Raw genomic sequence first — 23842 nt, 5'->3', positions numbered from 1 at the left:
TTAGAGGGGTCCAAGGAGTTGAGGACACACAGGTAGCGAGTGCCCTTGGCTGGCAGAAGATGACATTTTAAATTGCCCTGCCCATCTGGGCCACTGCTGCCTTTGACAGGAGGACGTGTGTGACAAGTAGGGGACAAGGGGCTGGGATCTGCTGGGCAGAGCGCGACCACACCCTAGCCTTGGCCTTCAAGGAGAGAAACTCCAGAAGTCGCCTTGCAAGGCTGCGCCAACGCCCCCGCCGGCCCGGGCGCATCCAGCAGTCGGCGGGCAGGTGTGTGAGGCGCACGCCGGATACAGGTTCAGGGTGCGGAGGGGCGCCTGGAAGCGAGTGGAAGGCTGGATGCCGTTGGCCTCCCTGCCTCCCCGCCTCCCTCTCTTCTCGCGCTTACCCGGGATGCTCGCGCGCGGCGCCCGATTGACTGAAAGCGACCGGCCCGAGGGGGTGGCGTGTGTGAGTAGCTGGGAGGGGGCCGCCAGGAGGTCCGTGGAGAGCTCGCCCGGGTTTGTCCGCCGCCGTCACCTGACTCGTTGGAACAGCCACAGCTGAGGTGGGGGCGGGGATGGGGACGCAGCGCGGAGTGCTAGAGAGACGCGGCGGCGCTGGCGGAGGAGGCAGCAGGCGGGCACTGGCTCCTCGGGCCACCGGCGGCGGGCGCAGGGACCGCGGCGCTGAGGGCAGGGGCCGCGGAGCTGCGGGCAGGTGCCGGGCCAGGGCTGGACGCATCGCGCCCCCGGGAACCGGGTCCACGCGCGGCCGCACACACCCACCCGGCGCGGCTTCCCTCGGCGGCCCAGGCTCGGCTCATCCTGCGGCGGGCGGCGCCGCTCCTGGGGCGGGGTGAGTACCGCGGCCCGCCGGCCCCCTCCCCCTCGCAGGGCCGCGCCGGGATCCGGGAAGGATAATCCCAGGGCGCCGAGAAGGGCAGCGGCCGGGTGACAGCTCCCCGGCGCGCTCGAGGACGGGCGGGGGGCTGGGCTGTCACCCATCTGCGCCCCGCCGCCGGGAAGGGCGAGGCGCTCGGAGACTCCGGCGCCTCCGCAGAGCGGGGCGGTTTCTGCAGCGGGGATTTGGGGGCTAAGGGCGGGAGTGGGGGGGCTCCCGGGCGCAGGGCCTCGGCTGGGCTCTGGAGGCTGCGGCGAGGAAGGGAGGGGAGGCGAGGGCATAACATGGCGCAACATTAGGATAATCTCCACTGCGACCGGAGGAGGACGAGCCTAGTGCTGCAGCAGTGTGGAGAGGAGGAGGGAAGCGCCCGGGGCTTGGGTATCCGATTCATTCTCCGGAGGCTGGGGGCTGCAGGGTGGCAGCGCTGCGGCGGGGAGCTGAGAGGTGGGCATCCGGTGGGCGCGGCGCCCAGGGAATAACCCCGAAGCACGCTGCTCGGGTACCCGGGGATCAGGTTGCAGGCAAAGCGCTGATTGACAGGGGGTCGCCGAGGGGGTGAGGTTGGGTTGGGAGGAGATAGTGGCTAGATGCTGGAACCCGAGCCTTCTCTGGGGTTCCGTGGAGGACCCTCCTATCCTTGCTCAAGAACCCCCTAACCGCGTCACACAGCGGGGCAAAACGCGTTGCCGACTCCGAGAGGTAGTACTAGGGTGGGAACGGAGGAGAAGAGAGCCGCCGTGCGGCTGGAGGAGGCAAGGCCTGGGTGCTCTGAGCGGAGGGTCTGTGGGTTAAAGCAGGACCATCTCCCCTACTTTCCCGCAGAAGAGGCGGCAGTAGACGCGGCCAGAGAAGATGTCGGGCCAAACGCTCACGGATCGGATCGCCGCCGCTCAGTACAGCGTGACGGGCTCTGCTGTAGCGAGAGCAGTCTGCAAAGCCACCACTCATGAAGTGATGGGCCCCAAGAAAAAGCACCTGGACTGTAAGCATCTCTTTATATAAGTGGGACATGCGCGTGGCAGAGGCGCCTCGGATGCTGGCGGCGCGGCCTGGGCTCGCTGTCCACAGTGCTGCTTGCAGCCTTCAGAACTCTCAGCGGGGCTGCCCCTGAGCTTGAAATCTCCAACCATGGAGGTGCTGCCTTGAGTCAGCCCTGAAACCTGGTCTTTGAGCCATTTTTAACCCTTCCTGGTGACCTCTAAAGTCTTAGTGGAGAAAAATATATGTACATTATATGTCTTAACAATATATACTAATAAATAATATATTACATAGAGTAATACCAATACCGTAAGATACTGAGAAATTGCACATTCTAGATGAGACACTTTTCACGTCTTTTTTTTTTTTTTTTCCTTTCCATACTGCCCTCCTTCTCCATGGCACTGGAAACCAGGGGTTACACAGTCATAACAACAAAAACAAGATGGATTTATAAAAGGTCAAACTTGTCATCCCAGTTGTTTCTTAAATACATTTTGAGTAGTTTTCAGATAGTGATTTCTTTGTGTCGCTGCTGAGATTTGTGTGTGAGTGGGGGTGTTGTAAATGTGTGTTGCATATAGCCACACCAAACTGAAATAAATTCAGGCTATTGAATGAGGAAATTGCACTTCAAAGATAAAGGCGATTTCATTTTACACTTCTTGGTACACTTCTTTGTCTCATTCTCAGAAACTGCTGGACAGGATAACTAGACTGTGGTCACAAAATGGACGTGCTTTCCCAGCATTTGGGATGGTGTGATTGAGGATGAAAACATTTAATTCATAACTTTTTTTTATATTGGTTATTGATAAGAAAAAAAAAGTTAGAATCTGTATATTTCTGAAATAAATGTTTTGTTTAACTGGTAATCTGTTGTCTTTGAGGGGCAAATAGGGACACTTAGAAAAGGCTTTCGCCTGCTTTGGGTAGTGAGGCTCCTAAAAAATAGTGCTGTGGCCTGACCTGTGGTGGTGCAGTGGATAACATACTGACCTGCAAAGCTGGCCAGGTTGGAAACCCTAAGCTTGCCTGGTCAAGGCACATATGGGAGTTGATGCTTCCTGTGCCTCCCCCCTTCTCTCTATCTCCTTTCTCTATAAAAATGAATAAATGAAATCTAAAATAAAAATAAATACGGAGCGCTGTAATACAATATATTCTGCAGTTGCTGTTCGTCTTTTTGACCTGCTTAGGATCTGACCTGTTACGAAGTTTGTTGGTAAAGGTCAGTGTTGGCATGAGAGACACAGATGTGCCATACCCATTTCATATCTGACTCCCTTTGCTCATTTTCCGGTTTTGTTTTGCTTCAGGCCTTTCCCAGTGTCTTCCATGTGTAGCTGAGAAAATGGCACGTGAGAGTTGACTCTAGTCCTATCTGTATAAGCCAAACTTAATGAAGCTTACAGTGGACACTGTAAGGGTTCTCCAGCCTTGTGAAGCTGTTGTCTCATAAAATTGAATGATTTTGTTTCTAGAAACTTGTCTGAGAGGAAAACACCATTATTCCTTTCCCAGGCGAATTCTTAACAGCATTTGTTGATTGTGGTATCATGTGTTATATATGCAGTACAGGATGAGAGAGGCCACCAGGGCCAGGGCACCTAACAGAAGTGGAAATTATAAATTCATGACCAGCTTGTTTTGCTGCAGTGTGCTGAATCATTTAGCCATCTTTCCATCAGTTTCCCCAACTCTGGAAGGATGACTCATGTCTTAAAGGTATGTGTCAGTTTAGCAAATCCTCATAATAAAAAAACTATGGTTTATGGATTTGCTAAATGTCGTGAAAATGATGATCAGTATATTGATACATTTCAGAGAACATTCACAGGTTTGAGCACCTCATTAAAACATTTTCAGATAGAGACTGACTTTTCCATATCTGAATAGGTAGTCAGTCATCTTAATCCTTAAGATTTCAAAAAGTACCTTAAAAATTTTTGAGGTAGAAGGATTTTCAGTATCTGCAGCATATGTTGGTAGGTGGGGTGATTTTGAAGACGTGGAACTTAGGGGTAAGACTTTTTATTTAGAAAGCAGTTGAAGTGGGAGCTGTATTGAATTATTAATGTGAAGAAACATATAAGCTAAACTTTTATTGAACAGTCACTGGATGCCAGGCACTGAGCTTTACATTATTAATTTATCACTGCTTAACCAGTTCAGGGAGGGTAATTACCTTTCACAGCTTTTAACCACTGCACTTAACTACCATCTGTGGTTTATTTAGTAATATTCTCTGTTGGGATGGGGGTGGAGGGAGGAACCATATTAGCCTGAATAGTCTAATCTTCAAAATACCCATCCTGTTTGCAAGGCTTTGTGTGAAATTGAGTATCACAATCTGTGTACTCATCGCAGTCTCTGAAATGCCTGAAAAAAAAGAATTTAATTCTTTCACTTAAAAAAATGAGTAAAAGCCAAGTACTAAGAAGTATTGGTTTTTCTTTTTAACATTTTACTTTTTTCACTAAGTCATAAATTATCTTCACTTAAAACCAGCCTTAGGGTAGAATTTGGGAAGATAGATATCCCATTACTGATATGTTCTAATTTAAGGAAAGATGATATGAAAAACCTGAATGTACATTATGTTATATTTATATGCATTGTAAGAGGACATTTTCACTTAGGATTTCTTGTGAAGTTTCTTTAGACAACAGTAGACTGCATTTATTCACAGATTTCCAGTAACGTACCAGTTATAAAAGTGAGTCACACCTGTCAGGAAAATACAGAAGCACATAACTAAGTTTCCCTATAGGCACTAAAGTATTCTTAAGTAGCTAGTGTTTTAATTTGAAAAATATTAAATACTATTTGGGAAAATCAAAGCATGCAATGTAAAGTTGGGTATTTGAAACCAAAAAAATTAATTTATAATTAGTTGGATTTTTGTATAACTTTTTGGTTTAGAGTTTAGGTTGGAAGATTATAAGAATAGAATATATGGTCCTATGATTTTTTTTTTTAGATATCTGGTTAATTAAATAGGCTTGAAGTTTTTATGAAAAGTATACTTACTGTTAATAAAGTACTGGTTTAAAAGCTATTTTTTTTTCTCTTTAGGTTGACAGATCAAGTTAATTATGGTGATAGTTATGGTGTTAATTATGGTGATTTATAGAATGATGCTTAATTGTGCATGATTTATACATTTGAAGAAATTATTTGTTATATTTTGGGGCAGTGTTTATCTTACATACAGTGAGAAGGTGAAGATAAAAAAAATCTCAGGCCCTGGCCGGTTGGCTCAGTGGTAGAGCGTCGGCCTGGCGTGCAGAAGTCCCGGTTCGATTCCCGGCCAGGGCACACAGGAGAAGCGCCCATCTGTTTCTCCCCCCCTCTTTCCTCTCTGTCTCTCTCCTCCCCTCCCGCAGTGAGGCTCCATTGGAGCAAAGATGGCCCAGGCGCTGGGGATGGCTCCTTGGTCTATGCCCCAGGCGCTAGAGTGGCTCTGGTCGCAACAGAGCGATGCCCCGGAGGGGCACAGCATCGCCCCCTGGTGGGCAGAGCGTCACCCCCTGGTGGGCGTGCCGGGTGGATCCCGGTCGGGCGCATGCGGGAGTCTGTCTGACTGTCTCTCCCCGTTTCCAGCTTCAGAAAAATACAAAAAAAAAAAAAATTTCTACACATATATTCTCATATTTTTTCCTTTTTTTTCAATAGCAATATATTTCTTAGAGGAAAAATATATTTGGAAAAAGCTTCACTATAGTCAGCAATTAAACATTAAGTTTAAAGGATATGGTTAACCTTTATAATCTAAGTAAGAATGATATATTTTAAAGGAATTTTTGATTATGTAAAACTTTTACTCCATACTCTAGTTGGAAAATCAAAGTTGCCCTATTATAATAATGTTGCCCTGTTCCAATCAGACTTAAACACCCAACCAGTGTTAGTTTGGCATTAGTTTTTCTGGGTCCGTCTACGCACCCCCACCTCCTTTTCCTTGTCACTTTGGGTACTGATCTGGTGGTACATAAAACATCCAGGACTCAGCAAGTACTCACCTTCCTGGTTACAACTGTTTTTGCATTTCAGTTGCTTTCCCTTTCTGTTTTATAGTTGATGGCCTAGGATAGCTCGATTCAAATAATAAAGTAACAAGATCCAGTACCCACCCAAATGCTGTGTTCAAGGGTAAAGAACAACAAAACCCCCAAAGCCCCCAAAATAGAGCTGGCTGAAAGTAACACCTTCTGGGGAAAATTTGCAAATTTTGCAGCCCTGGTATAAGATTCATTTTGATTTATAGCTCTTATGAAAAATTTCTACATTATACTATATTGTTAAAAGACTCTACTTAAGATCATGAAAATTTAAACTTAGACATTATATTAACATCAAATCAAATCTTATGAAAAACCAGATTGGTTATCAGTAATCCTATTTTTTTATATTCTAAACCTCTTGGTTTTAGGTTTTTAATAAGGAGCTTATCTCATATAATAAGCAAGTGGTTCGAGTTCTAAATCTTATGTTTGAGAGATATTTTTATTTTTTAAATGATGCTTTTCATCTCATACTAAGAAAAAATCTGATCTGATTGTTTTTCTTTTAAAAATATCTGATTAAGGTGAGTGAGATTTGGTCTGTGTTTTGATTCAAGGCAAGCATTGGCAAATTACCACGGAATTCTTGCTGCTCTAATTCTAGTAAAATATTTGCTAAAAAGTAAGAAATTTTCTTTTTTTTCTTACTGAGGAGAGGGTGGACAAACAGGGACAGACAAGAAGGAAGAGATAAGAAGCATCAGTTCTTTGTTGCTGCACTTTAATTGTTCATTGAATTGCTTTCTCATATGCACCTTGCTGGGCCTGGTGTGGGTGGGGGGGAGGTTGGTGGAGCTCCAGCCAAGCCAATGACCTTTGACTCCAGCCAGCGACCTTGGGCTTCAAGCCAGCAACCTTTGGGCTCAAGCCAGTGACCATGGGGTCATGTCTATGATACCACGCTCAAGCTGGTGACGCCATGCTCAAGCCAAATGAGCCTGCACTCAAGCCAGTGATCTTGGCATTTTGAACCTGGGTCCTTAACTTCCCAGGCCAGTCCTCTATCCACTACACCATTGCCTAGTTAAGCAGTAAGAAATTTTCTGAGTGAACAGAAAGTGAAAATTCCAACCTAAAATTTTATTTACTTTGCATAAGTAAAATATATTTTGTATAAATGTGTATATAATTTATATAAATATATTTTGATTTATATAGGTGCTATTTGAATTTGCATACTAATTCAGTTAATATTATATCTGTATTTGTTATAACTTACAGAGGTTTCTAGGGTGCTAAGATCCAAAAACTAAGCAAGGTTTATTGAATGAAATTAATTGGAATAATGTATAACAGTTTAATGAACACTAGGGCAACTTTCAACATGAGAAGTATACTAGCTTGCTATAAATATATTTTACTTTGTTTCCAGTTATTCTCATTTAACTATTTATTATTGTCCAAATATACCCTTCATGTTTCTGTATCAAGGTGCACTGTTTCTTCATGAGTTCACCAGAAGACCCAGCTCAAGTGTGAAGATGGTAGAACAATCTGAGTATTTTTTAGGCAGCCAAGAAGAGATGGGAAAAATATATTTCTGAAAAGCTTTTCAAAAATCATAAATCCAATGGTCCAATCTCTGTGGTCCTGTGACCTTCTCAGATCATGCTCAACATCCCAGTAGGGAAAAAAGAGATCATGTGAGATTTAGGGGTTTGTAGGAGCCAGGGAAGCAAAAGAGTGGCCAAGAGTCAGGCAGTAGTAGGAAGCTTGCTTCATAAATGTCTTAAAAGTGACTAAGTGGGCTTTACATCAGCTAGTGGGAAAATTGGGATTTCTTTCTGGATCTTTTCATTTGCTTATGTTTAGAGAAATCTTTTTTTATGGTACAATATTAAATATATTTGGGTCACGTTAAGTGTTTTTCCTCTCTGTCAGTCAATGTAGATAGCAGATATTTTCTTAGAACAAGTATGAAATTGGTAACTCAAATTGATGTTTTAAAAGTTGCCCTAGTGGCCTGACCCGGTGGTGACATAGTGGATAAAATGTGGGACTGGGACGCGGAGGACCCAGGTTTGAAACCGCAAGGCTCACCAGCTTGAGCCCAAGGTCGCTGGCTTGAGGAAGGGGTCACTCAGTCTGCTGTACCCCCTCCAACCCCCTCACCCCCTCGGGTCAAGGTATATATGAGAAAGCAAGCAATGAACAACTAAGGTGCTGCAACAAAGAATTGATGCTTCTCATCTCCCTCCCTTCCTGTCTGTCCCTATCTGTCCCTCTCTCTGGCACCAAAAAAAAAAAAAGGCCCTGGCCTTGGCTGGTTGGCTCAGTGGTAGAGCATTGGCCCCACGTGTGGAAGTCCCCAGTTCTATTCCCAACCAGGGCACACAGGAAAAGTGCCCATCTGCTTTTCCACCCTTCCCCCTCTGCTTTCTCACTGTCTCTCTCTTCCCCTCCTGCAGCTGAGGCTCTATGCCAAGGCTCTATGGGAGCAAAGTTGGCCTGGGTGCTGAGGATGGCTCCATGGCCTCCACCTTCAGGCGCTAGAATGGCTCCGATTGCAGTGGAGCAACGCCCCAGATGGACCGAACATCACCCCCTGGTGGGGGGGCATGCCAGGTGGATCCTGGTGGGGTGCATGTGGGGTTCTGTCTGCTGCCCGCCTCCCCCCTTCTCATTTCGGGGGGGATAATACCAAAAAAAAAAGTTGCCCTAGTGATTTAAAAAATTGTATATATGGAAAAATACATAAAATTATGTATGTAATGAGTAAATTCAGATCTTAATTGCAGTATTACCTTGCAGCATTTTAGATTAAAATTTTGGCACATTGCCATATTAGTTTTAATGTTTAATAAATGGTCACTGAAGTCTTATTTGTAATTTAATCTGGGCACTTAGTTGCCATGGATCGCCTTCTTAGCTTTTCCAAAGTAAATATCCTTTAAATATCTTGCATCCTCTCCTCAAATTGGTCAGTACTAGGATAGGGTGTTCTCTGGAGCTTATCTTGGTTTCAATAACTTGGTAAAGAAGGTCAGAAGTGACATATAACCCTGTCCCCGCAGGGCCGAGGACACTTTTCTTACAGATTTGTATTTTAGGTGACTCAGCTCCTGAGCCAGCCACTACTTAAGAGAGCCTTCAAATATAATCTTGTTGCAGTTAAATAATTTGAAAAGCCACATTTCTTGCTATTAAATATATTGCACATTCCTTTCTCTTTTAAGAGAAATATTTTGTTTGCTTGTGAAGGGAAACATTGGCTCTCTTTTTTTTAGGTGTTTATGTGGTATGTTCTATCTTTTCAAAAAGGGGAAAATAGTTAAATGGTATACCAGTGTCCATTGTGTGATGACCCAAAAGTAAGAAATGGTGGAGTCTTCCTGAGAGCACAGACCAGAGAGAAGACTGTACCCTGAAACCCACAGCCTTTCTGTAGCTTTCTTTTCTGCTCTCCCCGATGTGCGGGGAACCCCCAGCGTTCCCTTTGTGTACCGAAGGTTTCTCTCTTAGGCCTTTTTGTGGAGGACCTAAAGGATTTTGCTCTGTGCCATTCCTGACTGCTGAGGAGAGAGAAGCTGGATCCTTGCCTGCCTGTGCGGTTTTGCTTTTTGGCCTTCATTGTTTTTCTAGAGTTGGCCTTTTATTTTAAATTATGATTCCCCTTCTTTCTACATCATTTATTGTCCCTGCCATTGGCCTCTTTTTCTATCTCTCATAAACATTTTCAAGTATCTCCATTTGAAACAAGCTAAACCACCTACACACAGCTCTCCTTGGACTCTGGGACTCTTGAAGCAACCTACCTGCCTGCCATCCCTTGCTTTTCTCTCCCAGCCAACTTCCTGAAACAATATCTCACCGTTCCAAAGAAAACAAACCCAATTCTACCCCTCTTTGGATAGTCTGTCTTTGATTGGCTTAATTCTTGCATGAAAGATTAGAATTGTTTTTAGGAAATTGGCATTGCCCATCCAGTTGCCCAAGCCATGAACCTAAGAATTACCCCTTATCTCAAATCAGTATTAAGAACTCTGAAATCTTCTTTCAGTTGTCGTCTGTCTTGATCGAGATTAGTAATAAAAGTCACCTGTAAAGTAAAGATTAAAAATAGTACAACCTCACTTTTGTTGAGGAACAAGTGAGATAATTCGTGTAAAACACCTCGCCCAAAGTTTGACATATAAATGTGGAAAGAACACGAGTTATTACTCCCACTACTCCCATTAACCATTACTAGTACAATTGTTGCTACTACTAGCACCATTATTGCTAGAACCACTACCATTATTAGAAGTAACACATGTAATCCTTAGTGATTTGCCCTTACTACTTCTCCATGCTTGTTTTTTGTCCCCTCCTGAGTTCAGTCGCTTCAGTTTTTACTTTAATTTCAACTTTCCCCTTCAATAATTTGGAAGCTATATATTATATATAATTTCTGGGTTGTTTTTTTTAGTAATTACCCTTAAAATTTTAATATGCATACTTAAAGTCTAAAGTAAATCAGTTATTTTATTGTTTTCTTCCCAAACAAAAGAAATTTAGAAACTTTTCACTTCAATCATCCACTTCTTACTTACATGCTATTATTGTCCAGTGTTTTAATTCCACTATGGTTTCAACCCCCAAGGCTAGACATTGTTATTCAATACAGACAGCGTTTATTTAGATATATCCACCTTGACTTCTTTGGTCACCATTCCTTCGTCATGTCTAAGATTCTTATTTTTTTACTTTCTTTAAATAATTTTTTTTCAATTATAGTTGAAATACAATATTATATCAGTTTCAGGTATAGAACATAGTGGTTAGACATTTATATATCACAGGAAGTGGTCACCTTCATAAGTCAGTCTGGTACCCATCTGGCACCATAAGTTATTATACTGTTAGTGACTATATTCCGTGTGCTGGACTTTAAATTTCTGGGACTGTGTTTATAACTGGCAATTTGTACTTCTTAATCCCTTTCACCCATCCTCCCCCAAACCCCTCCCACCTGGTGACCTGTATCTATGAATTTGTTTTATTTGTTCATTTATTTTTATTTTTAGATTCCACATATAAGTGAAATCACATGGTATTTGTCTTTCTCTGTCTGACTTATTTCAGTTAGCATAATACCATTTAGATCCATCCATTTTTTTTTGCAAATGATAAGATTTCATTCTTTTTTATGGCTGAGTAATATTTGATTGTATATATGTACCACTGCTTTTTTTCTTCACTCATATCAGTAGATACTTAGGTTGCTTCCATATCCTGGCTGTTGTAAATAATGCTTTAGTATACTCAGGGGTACATATATCTTTGCAAATTAGTGTTTTGGACTTTTTTGGGTAAATATCCAGAAGAAGAATTGCAGAGTAATATGGTAGTTCTATTTTTAATCATTTGAGAAGCCTCCATACTGTTCTCCATAGTGGCGGCACCAATTTACAATCCCACTAACAGTTCATGAGCCTTCCCTTTTCTCCACATCCTCACCAACACTTGTTTGTTGATTTATTGATGATAGCCATTCTGACAAGTGTGAGATAATATCTCATTGTGGCTTTAATTTACATATCCCTGATGATTAGTGATGTTGAACATTGTTGTGTCTGTGTGTATTGATCATTTGTATGTCCTCTTTGGAGAAATATTTGTTTAAGTATTCTGCCCATTTTTAATTGGATTATTTGTGTGTGTGTGTGTGTGTGTGTGTGTGTGTGTGTGTGTGTATGTTGAGTTGTATGACTTCTTTATAAATTTTGGCTATAAACCCCTTATCAGATATGTCATGGGGAAATACCTTTCCCCTTCAGTAGCTTGTCTTTTTGTTTTGTTGATGGTTTTCTTTCACTGCGCAAAAACTTTTTAGTTTGATATAGCCCCTTTTTATTTTTATGATTTATTTTCCTTGCCTGAGAAGACATATTGAAAAACAAACAAACAAAAAAACCCCCAAAAAACAGTAAGAGTGATGTCTAAGAGTTTACTGCCTATATTTTCTTCTAGGAATTGTATGGGTTCTGGTCTTACATTTTAAATCTTTTTTTTTTTTTTTTTCATTTTTCTGAAGCTGGAAACAGGGAGAGACAGCCAGACAGACTCCCGCATGCACCCGACCGGGATCCACCCGGCACGCCCACCAGGGGCGATGCTCTGCCCACCAGGGGGCGATGCTCTGCCCATCCTGGGCGTCGCCATGTTGTGACCAGAGCCACTCTAGCGCCTGAGGGAGAGGCCACAGAGCCATCCCCAGCGCCCGGGCCATCTTTGCTCCAATGGAGCCTTGGCTGCAGGAGGGGAAGAGAGAGACAGAGAGGAAAGCGCGGCGGAGGGGTGGAGAAGCAAATGGGCGCTTCTCCTGTGTGCCCTGGCCGGGAATCGAACCCGGGTCCTCCGCACGCTAGGCCGACCGGCCAGGGCCTACATTTTAAATCTTTAATCTATATTGAGTTGATGTCATTTTATTTTTTTATTGATTGATTTTACAGAGGGAGAGAGATAGAGTGGAAACATTCATTTGTTGTTCCACTTTGTTTTTTGTTCATTGGTCACTTTCTGTATGTGCCCTGACCAGGGGTTGAACCATCAATCTTGGTGTTTTAGATGATGCTCTAACCAACTGAGCTAACTGGCCAGGGCTGAGTTTATCTTTGTGTGTGGTTAGTTTATCTATATATACAGTTTTAGATTGACAGTTATTTTCTCTTTTTTTAAATTTTTATATTTTTCTGAAGCTGGAAACGGGGAGAGACAGTCAGACAGACTCCCGCATGTGCCCGACCGGGATCCACCCGGCACGCCCACCAGGGGGCGACGCTCTGCCCACCAGGGGGCGATGCGACCAGAGCCACTCTAGTGCCTGGGGCAGAGGCCAAGGAGCCATCCCCAGCACCTGGGCCATCTTTGCTCCAATGGAGCCTCCCTGCAGGAGGGGAAGAGAGAGACAGAGAGGAAGGAGAGGGGGAGGGGTGGAGAAGCAGATGGGCGCTTCTCCTGTGTGCCCTGGCTGGGAATCGAACCTGGGACTTCTGCACGCCAGGCCGACGCTCTACCACTGAGCCAACCGGCCAGGGCCTCTTTTCTCTTTGAAGATAATATTTCACTCTTGACTTCCATAGTTGCTTTTAAGAAGTAAACTATTCTACCTGCCTTTAGGTAATCTCTTTGATTCTTGTGGCTGCGTTTTAAATGTTTGCCTTATTCTTTTATAGTGTATGTGTATTTAGATGTATCCTTCTTTTTATTTATCCTATTTGGAACTTTTTGGATTCCCTGCATCTGAGAATTATGTCTCTCATCAGTTCTGGAAAATCTCAGTGTTTCAGTTACCATTAATTGTTATCTGTACTCATTCTCTTTTTCTCTCTCCTTCAAATAAGGTTATACATATGCTAGACCTTCTCATTATATGCTTATATCTCTAAATATGCCTTTCTGAGTTTCTAATATTTTCTATACTATTTAGCATGCTTTGTTTTTCATGCATCTTCCAGTTCATTAATTCTCTCTTTAGCTATGTCCTTCCTGTTTACTCATCTTTAGTTTTTAATAGTATTCATTTACATATTTTTCATTTTTTAAGTTTTTCAACATTTTTTGATAACATTTCTTGTTCACATATTTATTTCTTTACCATTCTTCACATTTTTATTGCTAGATTTTAGAGCTACAGAGACAGAGATAGAAAGGAAGGGGGGAGAGAGAAGCATTCACTTGTTGTTCCACTTAGTTCTATATTCATTGGTTGCTTCCCATATGTGCTTTGACTAGAGAGCTAACTCAAAACCTTGGTGTTGCCTGACCAGGCGGTGGCGCAGTGGATAGAGCTTCGGTCTACGATGCCAAGGACTCAGGTTCGAGACCCCGAGATCGCCAGCTTGAGCGCGGGTTCATCTGGTTTGAGCAAAGCTCACCAGCTTGGACCCAAGGTCTCTGGCTCAAGCAAGGGGTTACTTGGTCTGCTGTAGCCCCATGGTCAAGGAACATATGAGAAAACAATCAATGAACAACTAAGGTGTCACAATGTGCAAAGAAAAACTAATGATTGATGCTTCTCATCTCTCCATTCCTGTCTGTCTGTCCCTGTCTATTCCTCTCTCTGACTCTCTCTGTCTCTGTAATAAAAAAAAAAAAAACCTTGGTGTTTCAGGTTGACACTCTAACCCAGCCAGGGCCTCTTTACCATTTTAAACCAGCCAGGGCCTCTTTACCATTTTAAACACAGTTCATTTTATTCTCTCTCTTCATTAAATGAAGTTCAGTTTCTGCTATTATTTTTGCCTAACCCTCAGTCATGATTTGTTTCCTCATGTGTTTTGTAATTTTGGACTTTCAAATCATGTTGGCTAGGACTTCATCTGTGGGAATCCTGAGAAGCTTAGGATCACCTAGAGAGGGTTTGCATTTGTTCCTGCTAGGGCCACAGTGCTACCATCTTGGGAGCATCTTAAGTTGATTTATGCTATTGGAGTTTCTCATCTATTACAGGTCTAGGGCCATATTTTTAAAACCAAAAAGCTTAGAAGAACTTTTTTTTTGGCAAATCATTTGGTGGCAAAATTTGACCTGATACAACCACTATACTTCCTACCATGTGGGCTTATATGTTTAATTACAGAAAGATATTGTTATATGTAGGCTATCCAGATTATACTGGTTGTTAATTAATATATGGTATATGTATTATATTACTTTTGTAAAATCTGAAAAATTTTAAATTCTGAAACATATATGGATCTGAGGATGCTGGCTAGAGGATATGAATCTGTAGTCTAAATTTGTATCACAGTCTTATAAACTCTGGTTACAAATGCCTGAGAGAAAATTTTATCCTTCATCTACCAAGAACCTAAGCTGAGTAGGACAAGTTTTTCTGTTGCCTTTCTTTGCTGGAAGTTGTTTTTGTTTGTTTGTTTGTTTGTTTCTCCTGATTTTACTAAAACATAGGCTAGTCATTTCTTGTCAGTGCTTAGATGGGCTCTGTGCATACGTCCCTGTCACATCGCTCACAAAGTTGTGGTGGGATTCTGTTCAATGATTTTTATTTTGTTTTGTTTTCCTTTTTTTTTTCTTTCTCTGGTCTGCAGTGGAGGCTGCCTTTTCCCTAACACCAACTCTAGCATGGGAGCACGTTTTGGTAAACATTTGCTAAATGATTGTTCTATTACACATTTCCCAAATTTTAGATCTTTTTTCCTCATTTCTTTTTAAAATTTTTACCTTTACTTGCTAACTTTTCAGAAGAGCAAGGAGTTACAACTTGGACTATTTTTCTCTCTAGGTTATGAATGGAAGTATAATATTAGAGGAAAGCAAACAAATAAAAGAAACATTAAATTGCCAATGTGGATAGTTAACATTTATTTCCCCGAAATCTCTCACTGCTTGCATTCTTGTGATATGATAAAAATTTAATTTGTGTCCCTGTTTCCAACTTCAGAGAAATACAAAAAAAAAAAAAAGAAAAGAAAGAAATTTAATCTGTGGAAAATTACATCCTTGATACAAAGAGAGTTTTGATTGTGGATGTAAAGCATATGAGTACTTCTCTTGGTGCATATCATCAGTGATTAGATAGTAGATGATTAAGTTTTAGTATCAGAGAAAATTCTTTGTTAGCATTTTGCGTGTACGTGTGTACACATTTGCTTTAGTTTGTTTTTAGTTGGATACTGTTGCATAGCATTGCTTTTCAGTATCCATTTTATAATTCATAAATACATGCATTACAAATAGTAAGGATAGTTGTGGAAGAAAAGCATTATTTCAGAAATAGCTACATACTTTTAATTTCCACTGAAATCATATTATTCACTGTGTCTACAGTGATATTATTTACTAACATGATAATATTACCATTAACAACTTGAGGGTTTTAGTGAGGAAAGGGGACAAGTTTAAGCTAAAACCTTGGATTGTTTTGTTTTTGAAAAGAGAGCAATAAATGTTAGCATATTTAATTTAGCTTTTAATTTCCTATTTGAAAACATTAGAAATTACTTTCAGCATTGCAGCTTTCAGTAGCTTATTTAATACAATCCAATTATTTATTCATTTAACAAATATTTGGGTATTTACCAAATGCCAGGAATTGTTCCAGGAGTCAGGGATACCATGGTGAAAAACACACATAGCTTTTGGATCAGAGAGCTTGCAACTTAGTAAGGGAGACAGAAAATGAAAGAAATAATTACAGGTGGTTAAAAAAGCACCAAGTTTTAACAGGAGGCAAAGACTACAGTGGAGATTCATTGCAGAGGAAGTGATGTTTAAGCCCAGACTTGAAGAATAAGTGGGACTTACCTAGGTGAGGACAAGGACTGCTGCATTGTCTTTGCTAGGAAGAGGCTCAGAGAGAACAAGGGACATTTTAGTAATTGAAAGAAGTTAGGGGTTGCTGCAAAACTGAGTTGAAGAAGACTGAGAATGTTAACAGATGAGGCCTGAGTTGTGAACTGTGGCCAGATATGGAGGGTCTTCTGGGCTGGAGAGAATCTTAGATGTTGTCTCACCTCTTCATTTTTACAGATAAGGAAGCTGAGTCCCAAAGAAGCAAAAATCACACATTCTATATGTGTCAATACTGAATAATCCTTATCTGCCTTGAGTAGGTACCCTAATGGGTCATTGCTTTGTTCACCTAGTTCTAATTATCTTTCCAGGGTAGGGCAGAAGTACATTTACAATTGTTCATATGAAAATAATACAGTAATTAGTAAATAGTAATATAAGAATAAACTCCATGTTTCACATACTCACAACTGTGAACCTACTTTTGCTCCACCCTGTATATGCCAGAAAATATCCTCCGTGCGGGTCATGTGGGAAATGTAAAAATATTTAAACATAGATAGATAGAAGATAGGTAGATAGAAGATAGGTAGATAGATAGATATGTGCATACACACACACATACACACACACACACACACACATACACTTTAACAGTCTGAATTCAAATTTACTATAAATGCAAATATAACCCAGGGTACTTCTGACACAGTACACAGCATAAATTAGTCCCTGATGGTGTTCCAGGACTTGTCCTGTCAGCCTGACCTCTTTTAATCTCTTTCCTCTTCTTGTCTATTGCTTGGTTCTTGGGTCATGTTTTTGACACAGAAGAATGCTAATGTCACTGATGACAAGGAAGCCTACAAGATTATAGACGTGTGTGATTTAGTTAAAAGTCTTCTGAAAAACTACATATTAAAACAAACTTCAATTTAAAGGCCATTTACTTTGGTATTATTACTGTGGTGACATAATTTATAACATTTTTTAACTATCCCACTGAAATCATAGAATTTTATAAATCAAGCTTAACTACTAAAAATCCCAAAACCAGAAATAATCCCCCCAAATCACTGTATATATTAAGTATATCTAACCATGTTGTTGCCATACTTTACTGGGTTTGTTTTTAGTCTGTTAACAACTGAAGGCAAAAAAAAAACAAAAACAAAAACAAAAACTGAAGTTATTAAAAGGTAGGTTAATATCCAACTAAAATATTTAGTGAAAAATTTAACCTTTCTCTTTTTTTTTCTTTTTTCAGTCTTCCTACGTAACCTTTCTCTTGTTCTTTGCAAAGCCAGTTGTTTTCATATCACCATGCTCTATAATTCTCTTCCTCAGGTAGATATTAAAAACATGTCAGAAAAGATTCTATTGATTCTTCCTTAAGAACTGAAACGAAAAATTTAAAACCTTTTTATAAATCATCTACTTGATTGGTGTCAATCATAGAGCTTAGAAACCCTCCATCGTCTACCTTCATGATGGCGAACCTTCTTATAAAAACCGCCCATTTTTGCAGTGCTGGTCAACCTGGTCCCTCCTGCCCACTAGTGGGCGTTCCAGCTTTCATGGTGGGCCAATCACAGCGCCATTTGGTTGTTCCACTAGCCCACCATGAAAGCTGGATTGCCCACTAGTGGGCAGGAGGGACCAAGTTGACCAGCACTGCAAAACTGGGCAGTTTTTATAAAAAGGTTCGCCATCACGGGTCTAGCTAAGTAATTAAGTTAGACCAAGGCTTAAGGAAATTTTGTTATTTTTGTCTCCCTAACCCAACAGGGTTGGAGTGTCTTCAGTGTATTCATGTTTTTCTGGCCTCTTACGGATCTTAACATTGGGCATTCTGGTTTGGGCTGCCTTTGAATGAGTGGGACCTTTGCCATGAGGTTCTCCTGGAGGGCTAATTTGAGGCTGTGCTAATGAATAGGCTGAACTGACTCTTTAACATTTGCATCTCCTCTCTACTTTGTGGTTTTCTACTTTTTTTTTTCTTTTTTTCCCCCGAAGAGTTATCATAATGGTTACAAAGGAGTCACTTCATTTTTGGTTATCCTTTGTTGCATTTTGTGAAGAACTGTGTGCTGCAGTAACATTCCTCTGTCAAAGGTCTGTTCTGTGAGTGTCTCAGTGAAATGGAGATTTGACTTTGGTCCTTCAGATGGGTAATACTAATGATCTCATTTAGTATGCTATAAGTGCAGAAAAAAGTGCTTCTTCAGTTGAATTCAGTAATACTTTTTCAGATAGAACAAGAATATAAATTGGGTAGTCATTTGGGAGGGCATATTGGCAGTACTAATCAAAACTCTTGAAAGTCCTTTGACCCAGCAGTTTGACTGCTATAAATTTATCACAGATGAATGAAAGGAAAAATAGAAAATAATATACATTCAATGTGGGTGCTTGTTGCAGCAATGTGTATAGGAATGCAAAATTGGATACACCTAAATACTTAGTTAAAAGCGATGGTGTAGCCAAACAATGTGATACTGGGCAACCTTGAAAAATGAAAATTTTATTATAAGTATTTGTGACATGGAAAGACAATTTATGATATGTGTTCTTGTTTTCATTCTTCAAAGTATGTATATGCCCATAATATATATTTTAGTAGAATATACAGGGATGGGCAACAGTAGGTTTACAGTTGTGAGTATATGAAACAGAAATTATTCTTGTATTATTTATATAAGGGACGGCAAATTGAGTGCACATAAGTGCACTGTGCCATTATGACAATCTTTTGAATTAATAAAGCTATGGTAATTGTCATTACCTGCATGTCTTTTTCCATATAAATAACTGTAAACATACTTTTGCTCACTCCTGTATGTCAAAATATTGTCTGAGGGTTGAAGGATATTTACTTTTCACTTTATAACCATGTTAATCATGACTGTTTAGATTACAAGGTGCAGGAATATAGATCAAACTGCTTTGGGCAAAGAGAGGATCATTCTGGCCCTTGTCACTGATGTGAGGAAGGGCAGGGGCAAAGCTGTGCCTCTCTGGCACTTGTTCGAGATTCCCCCTCCACCTGCTATTTCTCTGTCTCCATTTCACACAGTAATGGTGGAGTGGAGCACCTGCTTCATTCTTTCAAGCTGTGTTTTTCATTGTGTCTGGAAACATGGTGGACTAAGGCTCCTAGGCTCACATCACCACAGCCTCACCGAGAAAAAGGGACTCTCTTCCTACAGCTAGCGTTTTACCAAATCAATGGGGAGAATTCTGATTTGCTTTGCTCGGGTCTGGTTTATCTGTGAGAGTATGTGGCATGACACTAAGATTGTCAGTCTCAATCAGACTTGCTTAATTGGGAATCCCAAGAGATAGTGGCCTGATACAATTTTATTTCTTGCTCACATCACAGCCGCCTTTGGATGGTGAGTTCCTTTTAGAGATTCCGTCACCCAAGGTTTCGAGGCCTTCACTGAATTCTGGGCATCTAATAAAGGAAGGTAGACAGGGGAGTAAGGTCCAGGGCCACACATCTTTTTACCTGTATTCCATTGGTAAAAAATTAGTGGCCTTGCCAACAGGTAGGAGAGGTGGGTATGAAGTCCTGCTGTGAGTCCAGAAGGAGAAGGAATTGAGGTGTGAACACACAACCTTGACTTCACCACAACTAAGGGGAAAGAAATTGGATTAGGGCTTGTCACATATAACTTAAAAACATTTATTTTATGTCACTGTGATTGCCAGAGAATTCACTGTTGTAAGAACGTGGTTGTTAGGCCTGACCCTTTGTGATGCAATGGATAGAGCATCTACGTGGGACTCTGAGGTCCCAGATTCAAAACCTGAAGGTTGCTAGCTTGAGCACAGGCTCACTGGTTTGAGCACAGGATCATCAACATGATCCCAGGGTCCCTGGCTTGAAGCCTAAGGTCACAGGCTTGAGCAAGGGGTCACTGGCTCAGCTTGAGTTCCCGGGTCAGGGAATGTATGAGAAGCAATCAAAGAATAACTAAAGTGATGTAATTATGAGTTGATGCTTCATGATTCTCATCTCTCTTCTGTCTGTCTCTCTCTCAAAAAAAAAAAAAAAATTGTTGCCATTCTTTTTTCAGTGGCACCAGGCAATCTGGAAATTGATGACTAATGGCTGGCCAGTAGACTCACTATATGTTCATGCTTGGCAGACATTGCAGATTGACCCTGGCACTTTTTTCATCAAAGCTTGATTTGGCCTCTAAATGCATCCATATACAATGTTTTGTATTTCTACTGTCAATCATAGGTGACACTTAAGATGGAACAGATTTGCCATCACTTGTCTAGGCTATTTATCTATTTATCCATACTAGATAATGCGAACTGCTCACTGATTTTACCTAGACTCTCAGAGTTGGCATTCATCTTGGATGGTTCCAAATCCAGAATTCATCTGTCAGTGACCTTGTCTTTAAAAGCTAGTTATTCAGTGATTTGTGTGGTTAGGCCATGGAAAGAAGTTCTTCCCTGGTCTGTTTAATAGCAAAAGGGTGGCTTTGTATTTTGCGTTTAACAGAGACCGTTATAGCTATTGTGAGACAAAAAGGATGTTTTGAATTTTTGCATTTAAAATCTAGTTTCGTCTGACTTGTGGTGGTGCAGTGGATAAATTGTCAACTTGGAATGCTGAGGTCGCCAGTTTGAAACCCCAGGCTTGCCCGGTCAAGACACATATGGGAGTTAATGCTTCCTGCTCCCCCCTTCTCTCTCTTTCTCTCTCTCTTTCCTTCTTCTCTCTAAAATGAATAAATAAAATCTAAACTTTCTCCGGGCGTCAAGTTTGGTATTAATCAATTGCCTTAAAATATAAGTTATGCAAAGCATATCTGAATTTTAGTACCAAGAAATTTTCCTTGAATTGCTACTCAGGTACAAGTACAGGCATAGTTTCCTTTTTAATATAAGATGATTTTTGATTCACTTGTTTTATGTATAAGCATTAGCAGTCTGTCTTTTCCTGTAAGATTTAAATGAATTAAAATAAAGGATCAATTGCTATTATCCTCATAAGCCCTTTAAACACTTATTACTCCTTTGCAGAGGGGAGAAATGAGGCCCAAGGAGGTTATAGGCTAGCCAAAGTCCCACAGCTAATGAAGGGAGGATTCAGGACACTGATGTTTATTGTTTGGATAGAAGACATTTCAAAAAATTATTAGCTGGATAATTGAATCATTTTAAATTTTACATAGAAAAAGTCCTTATAACTAACAAAAAGCTGTGTGGTTAAGAATTCATAATATTTTATAAACTAGTTAACCAGGTACAGTATAACTTTAGAGAGGTTATAATTCTTAGAGCTTGTCAAAATCTTAAGTAGGTCATAATTATGAGCTATTTTATTTTTAAACAGTTTGTGTGTTTTTTGTTATATATTTCTTAAAATTGCTAAACTTCACTATAAAAAGTGTAAAAAGGACATTTACCTTATCTCAAGAGTACTATTTTTGAGTTAAACTTTTAATTTTAATAATTCTAGCATTATCAATAATAGTAAGATCATTAGAGTGGAAATACATAAGAAATGGAATATTAACCATTTCTGCATCATATTATGACTCATATATCAAATCTTGGTTATCTTATATAAACAGCTATGTTGTAGTTTAAATAAATTTTTTGATATGAAAGTTCTTAGAAATATTAATGTCTTTCCTCTGCTAATTTAATATTTGTTTTTGGACTGTAGGTAATAGGGGAGTCAAGCTAATACTACGTATTTAATTTTTCTTATAGTGCATAGCAGAAGAGATAATTTTTTTTTTTTGTATTTTTCTGAAGCTGGAAACGGGGAGAGACAGACAGACTCCCGCATGTGCCCGACTGGGATCCACCCGGCACGCCCACCAGGGGCAAGGCTCTGCCCACCAGGGGGCGATGCTCTGCCCCTCCAGGGCGTCGCTCTGCCGTGACCAGAGCCACTCCAGTGCCTGGGGCAGAGGCCAAGGAACCATCCCCAGCGCCCGGACCATCCTTGCTTCAATGGAGCCTTGGCTGCGGGAGGGGAAGAGAGAGACAGAGAGGAAGGAGGGAGGGGGGTGGAGAAGCAAATGGGTGCTTCTCCCATGTGCCCTGGCCAGGAATCGAACCCGGGTCCCCCGCACACCAGGCTGATGCTCTACCACTGAGCCAACCAGCCAGGGCCAGAAGAGATAATATTGAAGTGTTAGGACATGAGATAGAAAAGCAGAAATTGCCAAAATTATAAAACTTACCTGTCTCTCTTGAGTTAAAGATGCCTTATTCTTGCTTCTGAACATACACCTATGACAAATATTTATACATTGGGTCCTGTACTGTCAGTCTTTTCTTTCCCTGGGGGGATGTCAGTCACTATAGATAGAACCAACTAAACAAAACGTGTTCGGTGTATCTATTGCTTTAGCAGAGAATTAAGTATTTTATTATTAATATGTAACTGAGCTGAATTGTGTTTTCTCATACGTACAGACTTTCTTGGGATAAATGCTTCCTTACTAATTTTGAGATTTCAAGATATACTCTAGTAATTTACTGAGTTATGCAGCAAAAGAATAATGAGATGATAGGTCTCTTAAAAAGCTGTGTTAAAGGAGAGACACATTTGTCTTGAATCATAATATTAGTCATTTCTCAAGAAAAGGTCTGTTTATCATAGTAGTAGTAAGAAGTGCTCCCTGGGAAAAATTAAAATACTCAAATTAAGTTATGCTCTGCATCCATAATCATTTGGAAAACCTTCAGTATAAGATGCTCCTCTTTATCCTTATGTTCAAGAAAGCTTAACCTGAGTATTTTATATATTAATCAAATATGCAAAGAAAATTTTAACTATTAATAATTGTTTAGTGATAAGATAGAGTAGAAGGGAATTGTTGAGATTAATAAAAGCTTTTAACATATAAAATGAAAATAAGATAAATAATGAGAAATAGAAAAGTAAAAGGATAAAATGAAGAAAATTATGGCAAACCTCTTAAAACAGAATTTTATAACCTGAAGAAAATGTAGAGTTAAATGTCAAAATAGAACCTGTAAAATAGAAAATATTGAAAGGTGAGGCAGCTGTCATGAAGAAATGGGTGGTTTGGAAACAAGTATTTGACATGGACTAATAGAATATTAATGGTGTGCTATTTATACTCATAATTTTTTGAGGAATGATGCCAAAGATTGTTTTCTAAATTTCAGACTTTGTTCTTGTCTTTACTGTCTTCTCTCTTGACCTTTGTATTTCAATTACAGAGTGACTGGAACACCATCATACTAAAATGAGTTAATTTTTACCAGGTTTTATACCAAAATTATTCATAAGTTTCTATTTTTAGCAATTGTTTTACATTTATTTTTTCTGGTAATCTATCATTTTTTTACCATTCTCTGTATGAGCAAGATGTATTATGGTTCTTTATTATTGCTATATTCAGCAAGTGCTTATAGAGGACCATAGAATATTCTACTAGGTGTTGGGTTTCTTGTTCTTATGATTTTATAATTTGGTATGAGTGCCAAAATAGAATTTTTAATTTCAAGATTTTAATTGGGTGAATTGTTTGAAAGCTGTGCCATGCCGTTTCATAGACATGGTTTAAAGACCTCAATATAAACAAATATAAAGGGATGACAGACAGTTTAGTTACCATAGCTCATCTGTCTACAACCAGCTTCTCTCTCTTTGGGCGGTCCT

General features: G+C 40.4%; 1 protein-coding gene across 8 annotated transcripts in view; it reads left to right on the top strand.

Annotated features, from left to right (window-relative positions):
• Positions 1-364: 364 nt before the first annotated feature.
• SNAP91 (synaptosome associated protein 91) overlaps positions 365-23842 on the top strand; it is a 161059-nt gene continuing 137581 nt past the window's right edge. For 2 of the 8 annotated variants that reach the window (XM_066254209.1, XM_066254207.1), the window contains exons 1-2: positions 577-838; positions 1709-1868. In XM_066254209.1, coding sequence (XP_066110306.1) covers positions 1739-1868 — 130 coding nt within the window. In that variant the 5' untranslated portion in view covers positions 577-838; positions 1709-1738. Of the gene's footprint in view, positions 549-576; positions 839-1148; positions 1265-1708; positions 1869-23842 lie in introns of those variants that run through there. The other 6 variants (XM_066254208.1, XM_066254184.1, XM_066254210.1 and 3 more) reach the window with 4 other exon arrangements.

The sequence above is a fragment of the Saccopteryx bilineata genome, chromosome 1, assembly GCF_036850765.1.
Source record: "Saccopteryx bilineata isolate mSacBil1 chromosome 1, mSacBil1_pri_phased_curated, whole genome shotgun sequence".
Lineage (NCBI taxonomy): Eukaryota > Metazoa > Chordata > Mammalia > Chiroptera > Emballonuridae > Saccopteryx > Saccopteryx bilineata.
This window is presented reverse-complemented; position numbering and strand designations above follow the sequence as displayed.